Source organism: Sciurus vulgaris (genome assembly GCF_902686455.1).
Source record: "Sciurus vulgaris genome assembly, chromosome: 17".
NCBI classification, from domain to species: domain Eukaryota; kingdom Metazoa; phylum Chordata; class Mammalia; order Rodentia; family Sciuridae; genus Sciurus; species Sciurus vulgaris.
This window is the reverse complement of record NC_136478.1, coordinates 71,728,225-71,745,487: the sequence shown is the minus strand read 5'-3', so window position 1 is coordinate 71,745,487 and position 17,263 is coordinate 71,728,225. Positions and strand designations below refer to the sequence as shown.

The 17,263-nt window shown below is 56.1% G+C and overlaps 2 protein-coding genes and 1 pseudogene across 9 annotated transcripts; 1 reads left to right on the top strand and 2 right to left on the bottom strand.

The window, feature by feature from the left end:
• Positions 1-16: 16 nt before the first annotated feature.
• On the bottom strand, positions 17-10,056 carry NAT14 (N-acetyltransferase 14 (putative)). 7 transcript variants are annotated; one of them, XM_079117835.1, is made up of 3 exons: positions 9,938-10,056; positions 1,522-1,643; positions 17-991 (listed from the first exon to the last, which is right to left on the bottom strand). In XM_079117835.1, the coding sequence occupies exons 2-3, from the start codon at positions 1,591-1,593 to the stop codon at positions 443-445; spliced, it is 621 nt and encodes a 206-aa protein (XP_078973961.1). In that variant the 5' UTR covers positions 1,594-1,643; positions 9,938-10,056; the 3' UTR covers positions 17-442. The 7 variants fall into 7 exon arrangements, with proteins under 7 accessions (XP_078973961.1, XP_078973957.1, XP_078973959.1 ...); XM_079117831.1 differs by lacking the exon at positions 9,938-10,056 and adding an exon at positions 2,362-2,476; XM_079117833.1 differs by lacking the exon at positions 9,938-10,056 and adding an exon at positions 2,362-2,462 and having other exon boundaries at positions 1,522-1,640.
• ZNF628 (zinc finger protein 628) lies at positions 3,002-6,124 on the bottom strand (the record flags this gene model as incomplete). The annotated part of the gene is made up of 2 exons (XM_079118738.1): positions 3,002-5,377; positions 5,474-6,124. 2 exons carry the CDS (start codon positions 6,122-6,124, stop codon positions 3,002-3,004), a joined length of 3,027 nt encoding a protein of 1,008 aa, XP_078974864.1.
• A 111-nt stretch (positions 10,057-10,167) lies between the features above and the next one.
• Positions 10,168-16,623, top strand: LOC306648096 (small ribosomal subunit protein eS25-like; annotated as a pseudogene). The gene has a single exon. The product of its transcript is annotated as a small ribosomal subunit protein eS25-like (transcript).
• Positions 16,624-17,263: the final 640 nt, after the last annotated feature.

The following is a 17,263-nucleotide window of genomic DNA, read 5'->3' as shown; positions in this document are numbered from 1 at the left end:
GATGAGGCAGCACACAGCAGTTCCAGTCTTTATTAACAAACCGTAAAAACCAGACGGACTGGAGGCCCTGTGCCCACCGGCCGCCTTTCCCAGGGAGGTCTCCTCGGGGCACCCTGCCTGAGTCCTAACTCAGGGCCGCTCTCTCCCGGGCCAGCAGCACAGACAGCACGGGCTCTGCAGACAGACCAGGGAGGTTTCTCAGTGCAGGCAGGATCTGAGGCAGGGGACTGACAGGTTGACCTCTGACAGCACCTCTAGCCACAAGGGGAGAGGGATTTGTTCCACACTGAGCACCGGTGGGCAGGTGGAAGGGTGGGTGTCTGGGCCTGGGGTCCTCGGCAGGCCTCTGCTGGGGGTCACTGGGGCGTGGCTGTGTTGGTGCCCGCCCAGTAGGAGCTTGTCAGGGGCTCTTCCCCGCCCCCCGCCCCCCTCCCGTCCGCGGTCACAGGTCTTTGCTGAACTCCCTCACCAGCGTGTAGCCCATGCAGCCCCAGCCCCCCTCGGCCTGGTAGCCACAGCCCTCCAGCAACCCTGCCACCCCCCAGGCGGCCACAGCCACTGGGACCACGAGCCGAGCCCGGGGCTCCCCCATGCCCCCTGCCCAGGCTCGAGCCCGAGACTCAGCAAAGGCCAGGAGCCGCCTACCCACTCCCCTGCGGCGGTGCCAGCGTGAGACAGAGAGGCGGGTGACCCGGGCTCCATCGCCTGCATTGGTGCCGGGGGCGAGGGCCAGGACCCCGCACACATCGCCAGAGCCCCTCACAGCCACCCAGGGCCCCCCTAGGCCGCCCGGCGGAGGCAGAGAGCCCCACCAGGCTCGCAGGCCTAGCTTCACTGCGGCCACAGCCAGGAACACCGGCAGCAGGAGGGCCAGGGCGAAGGAGGCCAGGACGAAGCGCAGGCCGCTGCTGGCCGCCGCCAGGAGGAGAAGGGCCGGTGGCCTTGTCAAAGCATGGAGGGCCACGCGGTTTTCTGTGTCCTTTACGCCAGCCTGTGGGCAGGGGGTGGGGCTCAGCCATCCAAAACGTTAGAGCCCCCAGGACTAGAAACAGAGGTGGACCTGTCCAGGGCCAGAGTGGGGGCTCCCCGATGGGGCAGGCAGGCAGCTGATGGGGTGGGCACACGGGTGTGAATGAATGGATGAGGGACGGGAGGATGGACAGATGATGGCCACTGAACGCAGAGGTGTGGGGAACCCGATCCAGTGGAGACTCCGGAGTGAGGCTTCAGGGAGGTACTCTTGAAGGACAAGGAGGCCAGAACAGAGTGGGGAACAGGCATGGGCTCTGCTCAGGAGAGTCTGGGGTGGGAGGCAGGGGCAGCGGAGACTGAGAGTTGGTGCTGTGGTGCCCCCAGGGCACCCAGCCCACGACCCTCCATCTGCTCAAGCCAGGGCAGCAGAGGCCAGACAGGGAGAAGGCACTGGAGGAAAGGGCACAAGCAGCTTAGGGGATCTCCCCAGGGCCACGGCCGGCTCAGGCGGGTGGCGGAGCCCGCTTCCCCGGCCCTCACACCTCTCACCTTCAGCATCTCCAGCACCAGGGGTTTCTCATCCTCCCTCATCTCCCGCACAGACAGGTGGCTGGGGGCCATGGCAGCCCCCAGGCCGCCGCCCCCAGAAGGGAGCTGGCGTAGTGCACCTGCTGGAAACACAAGTAGGTCAGTACCAGGTGGGCGCCTGTCCCCAAAGCCTCCAGAGCGGCGAGCAGTAGCGGCAATTTCCAAATAGGGTACCGAGGACCCCTGGGTTCCCTGAGCGAAGGCTGTGGCAGGACAGGCCCTCCGTACCCAGTGACCTTCCTAGTCTCCCTGGACCCCCTCCCCGTGGTCATCGATCTGGCCCTACACATGCTGTGGACGCCAACACCTGGCAGTTCAGGTCCCTCCCAGGCGCCAGTGCTGCCCCGGGGGTCTACGAACACCCTCCCAACTCACTGCAGAAGGGGCCGCGCTTCCCCGCCCCGCCCCGCCCCGCGCCCCTCGCCCCGCGCAGCGCCAAGGCCCTGCGAGCACCTCCACCGGTCGCTCGGATCCCTAGACAAGGTGCTGGGGGAGCAGGGTCAGGAGGGGGTCGGCGGCGGAAGTGACGTCCACACCCGCGCTCGGCGGGGGCGGGGCGGCGCCCGCTCCCGGCCTCAGCAACTGTTGCCAAGCGTCCCCGGCGTTGAGGGGGAGGGCGGCGGGGGAACCGTGTGCGCTAGGGTGGGACCCCGGCAGGGAGCCGGGACCTGGCTGGAGGTGGGCGGGGGCGACCTCTCCGACCCTAGAGAAGGAACAACAGGGAACCTGGGGGCGAACGGGAGTAGAGGCCGGCAGAGAGGGGGCGGGAGTACCGAGGCGAGGGACTGGAGAGGTACTTACTGACCCCGGAGCGTTAGCACAGTTCCCTTCACAACACCGTCCCTCGTTGCTAAGCGACAAGAGCGCGGGAGGAGACCGCGACGCGAGTGCCATCGATTCCCATTGGCGCAGGAGCCTTTGCGGGTGGGGTCAGAGCCGCACTCAGCATCCCATCCCTAGGGATCCCTAGGGACCCCCACCTCAACGCGCCCCCCGCGCCCTGACAGTGCCCTTCAGAATCCACCCCCATCCGTTTTTCAGAGGAGAGGGATAGAGTGACATCCAGCAAACAAGAGGCAGAACCAGGATTCTGATTCCAATGCCTCTCTGCTAGAGACCGACTGTCGCATCGCCGTCAAGCCCCCTTTCAATGAACAGGGGAAGAGCTGCACAAAGAACAGTGGCTGGTCCCACGATGCAAAGCAAGCGATCCTGAAAGTTAGGAAGCTCGAGCACACGCCAAGATCCCAGGTGGAGGCCATAGCCCCGTCTGCTCCCTTTCTCTTGACCCCGCCCCAAGAAAACAAAACAGAGGAGACTTGGGTCTTTTATTAGCAAGCCCAGCCTACAGACCCCTTCTCCTGGGGCTAACCCCAGCTCAGTCAAGGACAATTAGTAAGAGTCTTTGGATGGGGTGGACAAGAAGGGTCGGCGAGTCTCCTCAGAACGTGTGCACCAGTTGGACTGCTGGTAGAGTCTGCACAATCTGGATAGAGGGCAGGCCCTGGGAGGTCATGACCCCAGGTCCAGCTCCTGTGGGAACCACTTGTACCATCTGGGAGGGGGGAACCGCAGGTATCCCCGTGGGGGCAGAGACTGGGCCAGGTGGCGGCGGGGCCAGAAGTTGCAGTGTGGCAGTGCCTCCCGCAACACCGCTGTTCTCCAGCAGCTCAGTGGCCGGGGCGCTGCGGATGATAAGGAGTTTCTGCCCTGGCGGGCCAGGGGCAGGTGGCTCTGTCAGTCCGGGGGGAAGGGTTTCGAGCTCCTGCACACAGAGTCGGGTCTGCTCCCCATCTGCTCCGCTGAGCACCAACACGCTCTGCAACCCTTCATCGGTCTGCAGCGTCTCAAAGAGGACATCCTGGACCACACCAGTGCTGGCCTCACTATCCCCTGCCTCCCCAGGACCTGGCCCGGTGAGCAATTCCTCAGCTGCCCCACTCTGAACCACCAGCAGGTTGGAGGCCTCACCAGCCACAGTTGCCCCACTGGAATTCGAGAGCTGGCCTGCCAGGGGTTGGAGCTGGACTGTGGTCACTTCCTGTGCTGGCTGAAGCTGGACCGTAGTCACTTCCTGTGCAGGCTGGAGCTGGACCGTGGTCACTTCCTGTGCTGGCTGAAGCTGGACCCCACTCACTTCCTGGGGTCCTGCTTCCCCACCCCCTACATTCTGCAGGACAATGAGGCTCTGCCCTCCCCCGCTGGTCCCTGCTCCACTCCCTCCCTGTACCCCTAGACTCCCAGGGCCTGGCAGCCAGACTACCCCTGCCCCAGGACCACCTTTCCCTGCTGCCCGAGGACACTGCCTTGCCCGGCTGCCCCCACTTCCAGTACTGGAGGAAGGCAGCAGGATGAGTTTAGCGGGTGCAGGTGGGGGCGGAGGGGTCGGGGGCTGGACACTGCTAGGGATCAGCTGGAGACCCTGGGCAGTCTGCACCAGGAGAAACGTCTGGGAGTTGGGGGCCGCTGGGCCCGGGGGCGGTGCCTGGGCTGTGCCCCCACCCACCTCGAGGGAAAGCGTGGCTTGGAGGTGAGGGAGAACGTGGACATCTTGGGTGGCCAGTGAGGCCGGAGCTGCGGCCAGCGGGGCTGGGGGCTGGGAGCCTGCAGCTGCGGAGGCTGTGGTGCCCGAAGCTGAGGCGGTGTTGGCTGGGGCGTGCGTCCTCAGATGTCGCTGCAGATAGGCGGCCATGACGAAGCCGCGACCGCAAATGGGGCAGGCAAAGGGTCGCTCGGCTGAGTGGGTGCGCTGGTGCAGCAGCAGGTTGGAGGAGTGGGTGAAGGTCTTGGGGCAAAGAGGGCAGCGGAAAGGCCTCTCGCCCGTGTGCACGCGCTGGTGCTGCCGCAGGTTGGAGGTCTGGGCGAAGCTCTTGCCGCACACGCTGCAGGCGTGGGGCCGCTCGCCAGTGTGCACGTGCCGGTGGCGCCGCAGGCACGAAGTGTTACGGAAGGCCTTTCCACACTCGCTGCAGGCATAGGGCCGCTCGCCTGAGTGTAGCCGCAGGTGGTACTGGTAGTGAGATGACCACTTGAAGGTGAGGCCACACTGGCCACAGGTGAAGGCCCGCAGGCCCGTGTGCACGCGCTGGTGGATGGCCAGCAGCGAGGAGCGCTTGAAGGCCTTGCCGCACTCGCCGCACTGGTAGGGTCGCTCCCCGGTGTGGTCCCGCAGGTGGTACCGCAGCCCTGAGGAGCCCTTGAAGGCCTTGCCGCACTCTGCACATTTATATGGCCGCTCTACAGAAGCCGGAGCAGGCGGGGGAGGTGGCGGGGCAGGAGCGGCAGAGGCCATAGGCTCCTGGGGACAGGTGACCTCGGCAACCTCAGCCTGCGGGGGTGGGCGCCCAGCCGCCGCCTCTTCCACGTGGCACTGCTGATGCGCCAAGAGGCTGGCCAGCTGCGGGAAGGCACCGTCGCAGCTGCCGCAGCGGAACGCCTGCCCGACAGCTGCCCCATGGCTGTGCTGGTGGCGGGAGAGGCCTGCCACCGTGCGGAAGGACTTTCCGCAGGGGAGGCAAGCAAAGCCGGGGGCGGCGGCAGGAAGGGGCTGCGGCAGAGGGGACGGCAGAGACAAGGACGCGGGGGGCGCATCCGGGGGCGTCTCGGCGGGAGCGTCCTGGGGCTGGGCGGCGGGCCCTGGGCACGGCTGGTGCTCCAGGAGCAGCTCCTCGCTGCCAAAGCCCTGCTCACAGCCATCGCAGCGGTACACCAGCTCCACCGTGGTCTCGGCCGCCGCCAGAAACAACTCCGGCACCACCGGCGGAGGCTGGGGCGGCGGGGCGGGGGGCGCAGGCGGGCTGCCGGACGGCAGGTGGCGCTGCAGGTAAGCGTCAGAGACCAAAACCTTGCTGCCCCCGCAGGGTTCACTAGGCGTGGGGGGCGGGGCGGGGGCGGCGGCGCCCGGGGCGGGGGCGGGGCCGTGGGTGCGCTGGTGCAGCAGCAGGTTGGAGGAGTGGGTGAAGGTCTTGGGGCAGAGCGGGCAGCGGAAAGGCCGCTCGCCCGTGTGCACGCGCTGGTGCTGCCGCAGGTTGGTGCTCTGCGTGAAGCTCTTGCCGCACACGCCGCAGGTGTAAGGTCGCTCGCCAGTGTGCACGTGCCGGTGGCGCCGCAGGCTAGATGAGTTCTTGAAGGCCTTGGGGCAGTCGGGGCACGGGTAGGGCCGCTCACCCGTGTGCTGTCGCAGGTGGTACTGGTAGTGGGACGACCACTTGAAGGCCAGGCCGCACTGGCCACAGGTGAAGGCCCGCAGGCCGGTGTGCACGCTGCGGTGGATCTGCAGCAGCGAGGAGCGCTTGAAGGCCTTGGGGCAGTCGGGGCACTGGTAGGGCCGCTCGCCCGTGTGGCCCCGCTGGTGGTACAGCAGGGCTGAGGAGCCTTTGAAGGCCTTGGGGCAGTCTGGGCACTTGTAGGGCCGCTCGCCTGTGTGCGTGCGCTGATGGTGCAGGAGCCGAGACGACCACCGGAATGACTTGCCACACTCCCCACACTCATACTGGGCCGCAGGGGCAGGTGCCGCGGGGCCGGGCTTCTCCCCGGCCCCGTCTGCGGTAGAGGCAGGCGCCATGTCCGCGTGGGAGCCAACCATCACACCTGGCGGAGGGATTCCGGATCAGAGTGGGTAGGTACTGAACTTTTAAGGGGCAGGGGTTGCCTCCCTGGGTCACCTACACTGCAGAGGGCCTTCCTTAGGATTAGGGTTTACAAATGGCCCACGTTTTACCTGAGACTGAAAGAGGAGTAAGGGGGTCCCTGGGGTGCGAGACTTAGGGTTCTAAAACTTCCCCGCAAACTGGAATAAATCAGCCACCTCCTAGGATGCTGGCCAACTCCTCCAGGAGGCCAAAGGGGTCTGGGAAGGCTGAGCAGTGCCTTCGGCCTACTCTGGCACCCTCTAACTCGGCAGTGCCCTTGGGGGCAGCCTGGCCTCTCCCCTTGTCCACTCCACTTCAACTGGCTCTTCCTGCCATACCCGAACCATTCACTCTCAAGCCCCTCGGAGATCTGAGCCTAAACCTCCCACCCCACCACCACCCAGACTTCAAGTTCATGCCCTCTTGGTTCCCCAAGTCTCCAGCCCCACAGATCTAAGATATCTTGATCCTGCAGGCTCTGGATCCTCCATCCATCCTCTTCCACACTTCTGCCCTTACCCAAGGGTGTGTCACTGAAGACCACTGCAGTCACTTGCACACCCAAAGCTCAGGGGCTCTCCCACTGTGCACTCCTGTCCACGACTGAAAACCCCTCTCTAACTCACACCACTTTACTCTGGTTCGTGCACAACCCCAGATGACTCGCTGGCACGTTCCCTTTCTCCTGAAGTCTCCAGCACCTCCTTCCCTTGCCATCCATCATACTAGGCACCAAGAGAATGTCTTCTCCTTCCAGCCACCACACCAGAGGCTCTCAACTGGGGCAAATGTCCTCGTACCACCAGACATCTAGTGATGCGTGGAGACACTGTTGCCTGTCAGTCAACCAGAGGGGCAAGTGCTACTGGCATTCAGTGGGTTGGGAGGTCTAGATGCTTCTCAACACCCTAAAATGCACAGGGCAATGCTCACAGCAAAGATGGGTCCAGTCCAAAATGAATCCAGTCCAAATGTCGGGCTGAGAAACTGCACTATGGGTCCCATCAGCCCCGTCCTGTGCTAATGGGCTCTGAACTTCCACTGCATTCTGGAGCTTTCCTCTCTCCAGGACCATGCCTGTCAGCATGACACAAACCATGCCTCCCATCTTTTTAGAGAGACAAAAAGTTCTTCGCCCCCCTTCCCACTCCAGCCCCAGCCTTTCTTCTCTCCAGCCTTTCTTCTCTGTAGCAGCGAGCTCTCCCCATCAGCAGGGCCTGTGCTCTCCACCTCAACCCACTTTTGTCACCTACTTGCCCTGTCCCCTCCAGCCACGCTCCCTGCTGCTAAATCTTGGTGCTCAGTCCTCAATGGTTCCACTCCTTTCTTCAACCAGGCGACTGGCTCTTCTCCTTCACCTGTCACTGTCTCAGTCCCTAGTCTGGTTCCTGCTTGTCCCCCTGACTTCTATGTGTGGGAGACTGGGGCTCAGTCTAGCCCTGCTGCTCCCTCTCTGCCCTCTCCCTAGGAGCGCTCACTCCCTAGTGACTTCACACCCTAGAACACAAGACTCCAAACATGTACTCTGCCTGAGACTCCACTGCTCCACATCCCCTGCTGGACTGTGCCAGCTGTGAATGGAACCCAGGGCATCGGACACAGTAGGCAAGTGCTCTACACTGGGCTACATTCCCAGGCCCTTTTAAATTTTACTGAGACAGAGTCTCACTATGTTCCCCAGGCTGATCCTCCTGCATCAGCCTCCCAAGTAGCTGGGATTACAGGTGCAAACACCTCACCCAGCTCGACTGTGCAATTTGGACGTCTAATAGACACCTCAAAGTTAACATAACCAAAACCTAATCCAGCTTTTTCCTCCTGTGCCACCCCCAAATTAGAAACTAAATATCCTACTCAACCCATAGTCTTCTCTGAAAACGGGAGCGCTATTCTTCAGGCCTTGGGTCCTCCTCACCTCTCCCTCTCCCCCTGCCATCTCATTCTGCATAATCAACCCGTCAGCAGATTCTTGTGCTCCAGTGAGAACCGAGTCAGAACGTGGCCACTTCTCACAAACCCCACTTTTGTGCACGCACCACCATCTCTCTCCTGGGCAGACCGCCACATCTGCACTCTTGCCATCCTACCCAGTTCATTCCCAACACCACAGCTAAAGGAGCCTATCAACAGAGAAGACTGGGCATTTCATTCCTCTGCTCAAACACCTCCTGCAGATCCCCACATCAGAGCAGAAAACAAATCCCTTACAAGAGCCTGCAGACTTCCCACAACCTGGGGTCCCCCGATTGCTTCAGACCTCCATTCCTGTCCCTCCAGCTTGTCAACCAGGAGAGGCAGGCTGCGCCCATCTCCTAGCCCCTGCCTAGAACCACTCCCTCCAACATCCTCAGTTCATTCCCTCGCCTCCAAGTCCTCACTGAAATCCCCTCCATAAGGCCTTCTCCAGTTGCCCTATTTAAATCTGCAATCCTTTCAACTCTCCGCATGTTCTCCCCCTACCCATTTTCCCTCTAGAGCGTTTATCACCTTCTCAGTACTAGGCAGGCAGCGTTTCTCAACCTCAGCAGTAGAGTCGGGGTTGCACCATTTGCCAAAGAGCACAGTCCTGTGCATCCTGTGCTCAGCCTGGTTCCTGATTTCACCCCACTAGAGGCTAGTGGTGACCACACCCTGCAGCTGTAACAGCCTAAGGGACCCTTATCTATTAAGCCCTCCTCTACACTGTTTACAAAGCTCACTCCTGCACCTCTGTCTTTGCTGCAGTGTCACCCAGGGGAGCAGTATCACCCTGCCTCCCAACTGACAACCGTGGCTATAGAGTGCTTGGGGCTTCCTGTTTTATTCTGCCTACCCATGCCAGAATGCCAAGCCATGAAAATAGGGGCCTTTGTCTTGTTCACTGTTGTACTCCACTTTCTGCCCTAACGTCTATCTGGCAGTATGTGCTCAGTCACCATATGTTATGTGAACGAAGGCTGAGTATTTCCTTTGGACAGGTTATATGGATCTACTTTTAAAAAGATGAATGTCAACTGGGCATGGAGATGGCCTGTAATCCCAGCGACTCAGGAGGCTAAGGCAGGAGGATGCCGAATTTGAGGCTAACCTTGGGCAACTTACAAAACTCTGTTTCAAAAAATAAAAAGCAGAAAAGGTCTGGGGATGCGGCTCAGTGATAGAGCACCCCTGGATTCAATTTAAAAAGGCGGAGGTCTTAAACTGCAACTTAAACTGTAAGCAGGTCCTGTTAAGGGACTGAGGATCCCAAGAAGCTGTGTATGCATTTGAGAAGCCAGACATCGCCTCTTAAACGCGAAATGCCCACGCTCTGGAGGAACAAGGATCCACCTTAGCAATCAGAGAGCGTGCCTTTTAAAAGACTAGACCACTCCCCTCCAATAGTCTGGACTTCCCCTTTAAGAATCTGCTTTTGCAGCAAGCCCACCTCCACCTTTGTTCAGTAAACTACGGATTAATTTGAAGCCACCAGGATTATGGAGTTTTACCTTGAATGTCTGAGAAACTGTCACTGGACTTTAATTAGACAATTTCCTTCTAACAGAGTTGGGGGGGGAAAGGCGGGAAACTTTAGAAAATGTAAATCCTACCCCACCCTCTATGCGCATCCCCTTAACCTTTAAGAGGGCTGGGCCGGCCCAACGAACAAAAGTCGGAGGCTAAATAGGGACCTTCCCTTTAAGGCGCCCCTTCCGGTTTCACGCTCGCCGTTTCCCAAACGACTCCGCCCTCCGGCCCCTCCCCCACCCCGCCCTCCGGTCTCTCACCTGCGGCCCCGGTCCGGAGGACGAGGCGGGAGGCCCAGAAGCTCCCCGCGGGGGCCGACGGGAAGGGGGGCCCGGCACGGCGCCGCAGCAGCGGGGGCCGGGGAGGGGCGGGGGCGCGCTCCCTCCCGACGGCCCCCGGCGCGAGGCACCCAACCTTTATCAGCGGCCTCCTGCGCACACAAACCCCGACTCGCGTCGTGCGTCATGACGCACGCGCCGCGCCTGGCCCCGCCCCCCGGCCGCGGCCTTGGCGCTGCGGGAGCGGGTGGAGAAGGGCTGGCTGCGAAGCGCTGCCAGAGCAGCGCGTTGCGTCCTGCGGTGCCCCGAAACGGTTCGGGCAGCGCTCTTAGGAAGCCGGCCCACTCGCCGCTGGCGTGGGCGCTCCGGCGGGGAAACCGAGGCCGAGTCTCTTACCCTCCTGACCTTGGGGAAGCTCGATCTGCCCCAGCGCCACTCGTCCAACAGCAGGGTGTCACAACCAGGGCACTAGTGACTGGCTTGGGTCATTCTTGCTGTGGGCGGTCCTGTGCGTTGGGTGGTGAGCAGAAGCCCGAACCTCTACCTGCTAGATCGAGTAGCACCAAATACACTCACATTCCTTATGACAGCCGGTGCCTCCCAAGGTTGCCAGGCCTGGAACTCTGAGCGATTTAGACCCTCGCTTGCCCTGCAGGGTCTGGGCTATGTCTGCAGGGCATTCCTGCATGTAAAATCCTTGACATCCAGCTCAGCCCAAACATTCCTTTTACTTTAGCTTTTGAGGCACCCGTCAAAAAAAATAATGGAGGCTGAGGGCTGGGTTGGGGAAGTGGATGTGGAGGGTAGGCCCTGCCACCGGAGGATTCCTGCCGTGGTGAAAAGAGCCCTCAACTCAGCCCCTTTTACCTACCTACCCAGAGGTGTTAACAAGGGAGCTGGGACAGGCTTTGCCCTCAGCATTCTCTGCTTTGGAGTGGAAGGTAAGTAAAGGTCTAGAAGAGGCCTTGAGCAACTGACTGTAACGCACATTAAATAAGTTTGTCTTAAAAACCACGGTACAACCTCTTGGAACCAAGGATGGGAGGAAGCTCATGTGAGCCCCGGGTCCAGCATTCTCCAAGCCAAAAAGTAGTCTTGGGACATTATCACCTCATCCCACATCAGTTCTGTGCTTGACTTGCTTTTGAACCCTTGTATGTAGACCCCTCTGTTAGCCCTGCAAAGGCATCATTGAATCCCGTGTGCCTACAAGAAAACTGACATAGATAAGATAACCCAAAATCTTCACTACCCATTCCAGTCCTGAGGTGCCCAGACCCCAGACCAATCCGTATCAGGTTCTCACAGGTCTTGCACAGGGAAAGCACTCTCCTCTGTTTTAAATACTATGAAAAAGTGGACTGAGGCAGGTATATGCAGAATTCCTTCTGTAACAGTGGTCACCACTCCTGTGATGATCCCCAGAGACCCATGCCCTTGGATTCATATAGTTATGCCTATGATATGATGTCATCTGCTGTGGCACAGGCAGAGGGATCCAGGCAGATGTAATTAAGGCTCCCAATCAATTGACTTCAAGTTAATCAAAGGGAAATGTGATGGCCAATTTCATGTGTCTTTTTGACTGGGCCAAAGGATAACTGGTTAATCATTGTGGGTGTTTCCAGAGACATTGATTGGCATGCCAAGTAAGGCCAGCAGCCTTTTCCACAATGGGCAGACCTCAGACAACCTGCAGAGGAGGTGGAATTTCATCTCTGCCAAGGGGTTGAGCTGGATCATTGATCTGCTCCTGGTTCTTAGGCCTTCCAACTATAAGAAACATGTTCCAAGAATCCTCCAGTGGATGTCTGAAACAGAATAATACCAAACCTTTCATATGCTTTTTTCCCTATACATACACAGACTTAATACCTTTTGTGTTGGGTGGGGGATACTAGGGATTGAACCTATGAGCGCTCTACCACTGAGCTACATCCCTGGCCCCTTTTATTTGAGACAGGTTCTTGCTACATTGCCCAGGCTAGCCTCAAATTTATGATGCTCCTGCCCCAGCCTCCCAAGTTGTTGGGATTACAGGCTTGCACCACCATGCCTGACATTTAATGCCTTTTCCATCTTAAATAAGCATGTACCTCACATCATGCCATAACTTTGGCAATTTGAGGTGTGACAGCAAAACTTGCACAAATTTCTTTGCCTTTCTTCACATTTTCATAGGTAAAAAATTGTTCTTACAATAGATCTTTGTAACCTCTTTTTTGCGGGGGTACCAGGGATTGAACTCAGGGCCACTGAGTCGCATCCCCAGCCCTATTTTGTATTTTATTTAGAGAAAGGGTCTCGCTGAGTTGCTTAGCACCTCACTTTTCCTGAGGCTGGCTATGAACTCATGATCCTCCTACCTCAGCCTCCCCAGCTGCTGGGATTACAGGTATGTGCCACTGTACCTGGCAATCTTTGTAACCTCTTATGATTCAGATATGTGGTGTCCCTCAAAAGCTCATGTATGAGCCAATGCAGTAATTTTCAGGGGTGAAATTTTTAGATTATGAGAGAGATATGACCTAATCTGTGGATTAATCCAATGATATGGATTAACTGGTAACTGTAGGTGGAGAGAGGCTGGAGAAGGTGGGTCTGGGTGTGTGTCTTTGGAGTTTATATTTGCCCCTGGTGAGTGCAGCATGCACTCCCTCTCCCTGCCCGGTTTCTGATTTCCATGTCTGGAGCTACTTTTCTCCTCCACATGCTTCTGCCATGATGTTCTGCCTCACCTTGGGCCCAAAGCTATGGAGTTGGCTGTCTGAGGACTGAGACCTCTGAAACTGTGGGCCAAAATAAACTTTTCTTCCTCTAAGTTGTTCTCCTCAGATCTTTTGGTCACAGCAATGCAAAGTTGACTAAGATAGAAATTGCTATCAATAAGTGGGGGACCCAGGTACACATGCTCGTAATCCCAGTGGCTCAGGAGGCTGAGGCAGGAGGATCTTGAGTTCAAAGCCAGCTTCAGCATCTTAGTGAGGCTCTAAGCAACTTAGAGAGACCCTGTCTCTAAATAAAATATTTTAAAAAGGGCTGGGGATGTGACTTAGTGGTTGAATGGCCCTGGGTTCAATCCTCAGCAACCCCCCCTCAAAAAAGTGGGGAGCTGCTGCTGCTCTCCAGGCTTCACAATGCTGCCCAAGGATGATGAGAAGAAAAAAGATGACAGAAAGTCAGCCAAGAAAGAAAAGGACCCAGTGAACAAATCTGAGGGCAAACTGAAAAGAAGAAGTGGTCCAAAGTCAAAGTTCGGGACAAGCTTGACAATCGAGTCTTATTTGACAAAGCTGTTTATGACAAACTCTGTAAGGAAGTTCCCAGCTGTAAGCTTATCATCCCAGCTGTGGTCTCGGAGAGACTGAAGAGTCAAGGTTCCCTGGCCAGGGCTGCCCTTCCGGAGCTCCTCAGTAAAGGACTTATCAAACTGGGTTCAAAGCACAGAGCTCAAGTAAGTCACACCAGAATCCCAAGGGCGGAGATGCCCCAGCTGCTGGTGAAGACACATGAACAGGTTCAATCAACTGCAAATTTGGAAAAATAAAACTTAATTAAATAAAAAAAAAAGAAGTGGGATGGTTGCTGTGACTAAGCTGACCATGTGCTTCAGAAGCCTTTGGAGCTGGTTTTTGAGAGGAAGAATTTTGAAAAATTTAGAGATGCAAGCTGGAAAATCTTTAGAATGTCGTCAGCAGAGATAAATGGGCAGTTCTGGTGGGAGCTCAAGAGCCAACAAGCCTGTGGACAGTAAAGACTGGGCTCGTGAGGTTTCAGAAGAGAAGGAGGGCTCTGTTGGAAATTGGACTAGAAGCCATTTGTGTTACATTCTGGCAAAGAAGTTGTCTACATTTTGTCCATGTCCTGAGATTTTTTTTATGGGGCTGAATTTAAAGATAATGTACTAATTAATCTGGCGGAGGAAATTTTAAGGCAGCACAGCATTCAGGCAGTGACCTGGAGATTGCTGGCAGCTTTTGACCAAGTTTACTACAATAATCAGGAGCAGAAAGAAGAGCAGAAAAGCTTGCAGTTTGGTTAGAAAAGTGTGACTAAACTAGTTCTCAGGAAAGTGTGTTTGTTAAAAGAGATTACAGCCACTAAAGAGGTGCTAACTGCTTTACCCAGAAACAGTAGGAAAGACGTTTGAGGGCATCTCAAAAGTTAGCAAGACCACACCCACCTTAGGCTTAAGGGTATAGAAGTAAACATTCCTTTGAGAAGAGGCCATTGAGGTGCCCTGCTTGCTCACGGGGGGCCAAGGAAGTTGTTCTACTATGCTCAGCTGCCCAGGCACTGAGAGACTGCAGCAGCTGTGGTCCCAGGAGGCTTGGCTACTGCTCAGGATGATGAGAAACCTTGGCATCAACCGTGTTTGCAGAATACTGGACTTAGGGTGTCACCGAGGTTTCCACCAAGATTTCAAAGGAAGGCCTAAGAGGTCAGGCAAAGTGTAGCAGGGTTGGAATACCTGCAGGCAACCTCTGAGAGAGCAATGTGTGAAGATGTGAAAAGAAAGCCAAAGCTGTAGTGGAGACCCCTGAGGTTCAGAGATGCTAGTAATGTGGAATGTCTGGAGAGGAAAGCTGCAGGAATCCAGCAGAGACAAGCCAAGAGAGAATCCAGGTGGGCTGCAACCAGCAAAGCCATAGAAGCTACACCAGCCCTTTAGAGAGAAGATCACCACGCCATGTGCCCCAGAAGCTGGACATGGAGCTACAGGACTGGCTTGTCCAGCTGGATTTCAGTCTTGCTTTGGTCCTGTCCCTTCTTTCTGTGCCTCTGATACTCCCTTGTGGAATAGAAATATTTACTCTGTGTCATTATATATTGGATAAATGTAAATTCCTTTTGATCTGTTCATCTAACTTGCCTTGAGTCTCAGATGAGGCTTTGGACTTGTACTTTTAGGCAATGCTGAGACTGTTAAGACTATGAGGGTTCTTGGAAACGGTCTAAATGTATTTTGCATTGTGAGATGGGCATGAGCTTTCAGGGGTTAGGGGCAGAATGTTATGGTTTTGATATGAGGTATCCCCAAAAAACTCATGTGTGAGACAATGTAAGAATTTTCAGAAGTGAAACGATTAGCTCATGAGAGGTATAACCTGATCCATTAGTCAATCCACGGATATGGACTAACTGGGTGGCAGTTGTAGGCAACTGCCATGGAATCCATGTAGGTGTAGCTAGAGGAAGGTCACTGGCTGTGTGCCTTTGGGGTTATGTTTTATCCCTGGTGAATGGAACTTACTTTCTCTCTGCTTCCTGGTGCCATGTCTGAGTTGCTTTCATCCACCATGCTCTGCTGCCATGATGATCTGCCTCGCCTTGGGTCCAGAGCTAAGGAATCAGTCATCTGTGAACTAAGACCTCTGAAACCATGAGCCAAAATAAACTTTTTCTTCTCTAGTTGTTCTTGTCAGATCTTTTGGTTACAATGATAAAAAAGCTGACTAAAACACAACAAAACTACATATTCTTTTTCCTTTATTAAGTTGAGAATGTTCACCTTTTCACTTTAAGGAGGCACTACAGCTTCTCCTTGGTGTATCTGAATGACCAGCATCACAACTCCTGTGCTTTGGATCCATTACTAGGAGAAACAAGGGCTGCTGAAGTTCAAGCACTTTAATGTAGTTCGTCTGAGAACAGAGATGGCTACTGAGCAGTTAACCAGTGACAGCACATACAGTGGATGGGTACACTGACAGGAGGGAGAAGGCATGAGATTTCATCACACTACTCAGAATGACACACAAATGATTTGTTTCTGGAATTTTCCATGTAAGATTTTCAGACCAAAGTTTGCATATAACTGAGTTTGTGGGAAATGAAATATACTGAATACCACCAACTTTCCTGGGTCTCCAGCTTGCAGAAGACAGATCAGGAGGGCTTCCCTTCACCCGCTTCCTGGCTAGTATGTCCCAAGCTGCTTTCCCCTGCCATGACCTTCCACCATGATGTTCTGCTTCATCTTGGACCCAGAACTATGGAGATGGCTAATCGTGAACTGAACCTCCGAAACTGTGAGCTCAAAATAAACCTTTCCTACTCTTAATTAAAAGAAAAGAAAGAGGGACTGGGGTTGTAGCTCAGTGGTAGAGCACTTGCCTAGCACATGTGAGGCACTGGGTTCAATTCTCAGCACCACATGAAAATAAATAAATAAAAATATTGTGTCCATCCACAACTAAAAATAAAAAAAAAAAAGAGAGAAAGCATATCAGGAGACTTCTCAGCCTCCACAACTACATGAACCAATATCTTACAATAAATCTCTTTTTGGATATATGTCTACATTGGCATGTCCACCTATCCATTTCTATTTGGATGGACTGATCGATAGGTTGATAAACAGTAGATTCTACTTCTCTAAGAACTCCAATTGATCCTAGCTCTGGACTGCCCTGGGTGGACCAGATGGAATCAGGGCCGTTGAAGACTGTGTCCACAAGCCAGAGATGGGAGGCATCGGAGATTGTCCTGCTGACCTCAAGGACGTGAGCCTCCATGGAATCCACAGATGTGTGGAAACCAACTCTGCCATGTGAGCTTGGAAGAAGACCCTGACCTCAGGTGAGATTCCAACCCCATCCGACACATTTGGCATGCAGGCTACAGGACAGGCATCACGTCCTCAGAGCGGGCTCCCCAGACCGAGTGCCCCCCAGCCAGTGCTGCATCCCGTGCTCTACCTTGACACACCCACAGCGCACACCAGCTGACATTTTCTCATTGCTTGTTTGTGGGTTCTTCCATCCTACGTCCTGCAGCGACAGACAGTTGCATGCTCAATCTCTGAACGTAGGAGAGGCAGACTTGTTGAATGATTAAATCCGTCACCACAGACACCATTACGAGGGCTGGCATAGGGAAAAGAACCTGGCAAATCCTTGACCGGCACGTGGAAGCACAGGTCCTGGACAAACATGGATGAAGTCGGCTGTCAGTGGTGCGAGTCTCACCAGTGGCGGGACACAGAAGGGGCCAAATTCTGAGCCCAGAACCGTGAGCCTCATCTCCCAGCACCGCCGAGACGTTGGCGCCCCCTGGTGGAGGATCCCCAGGGCAGAGCCGGGGATGGCAGCCCTGCGTGTTCCTGCGGCTGTGGGGACAGAGCTACCCGTAGATGTTGCTCTTGTCTCCTGCAGCTGGGGAATGCAAGTCAACTTCTGGAACTGGGCTAGCAAAGGCCATGCCTCAGCCAGAGTAGGAGCAGCCCCTTCCTGCCCTCCAATCCTCCAGAGACATGGGAGTCCACTCCCCTCAGCCCTGGGGCCTCCCCTCTGGGCCTGAGAGGTA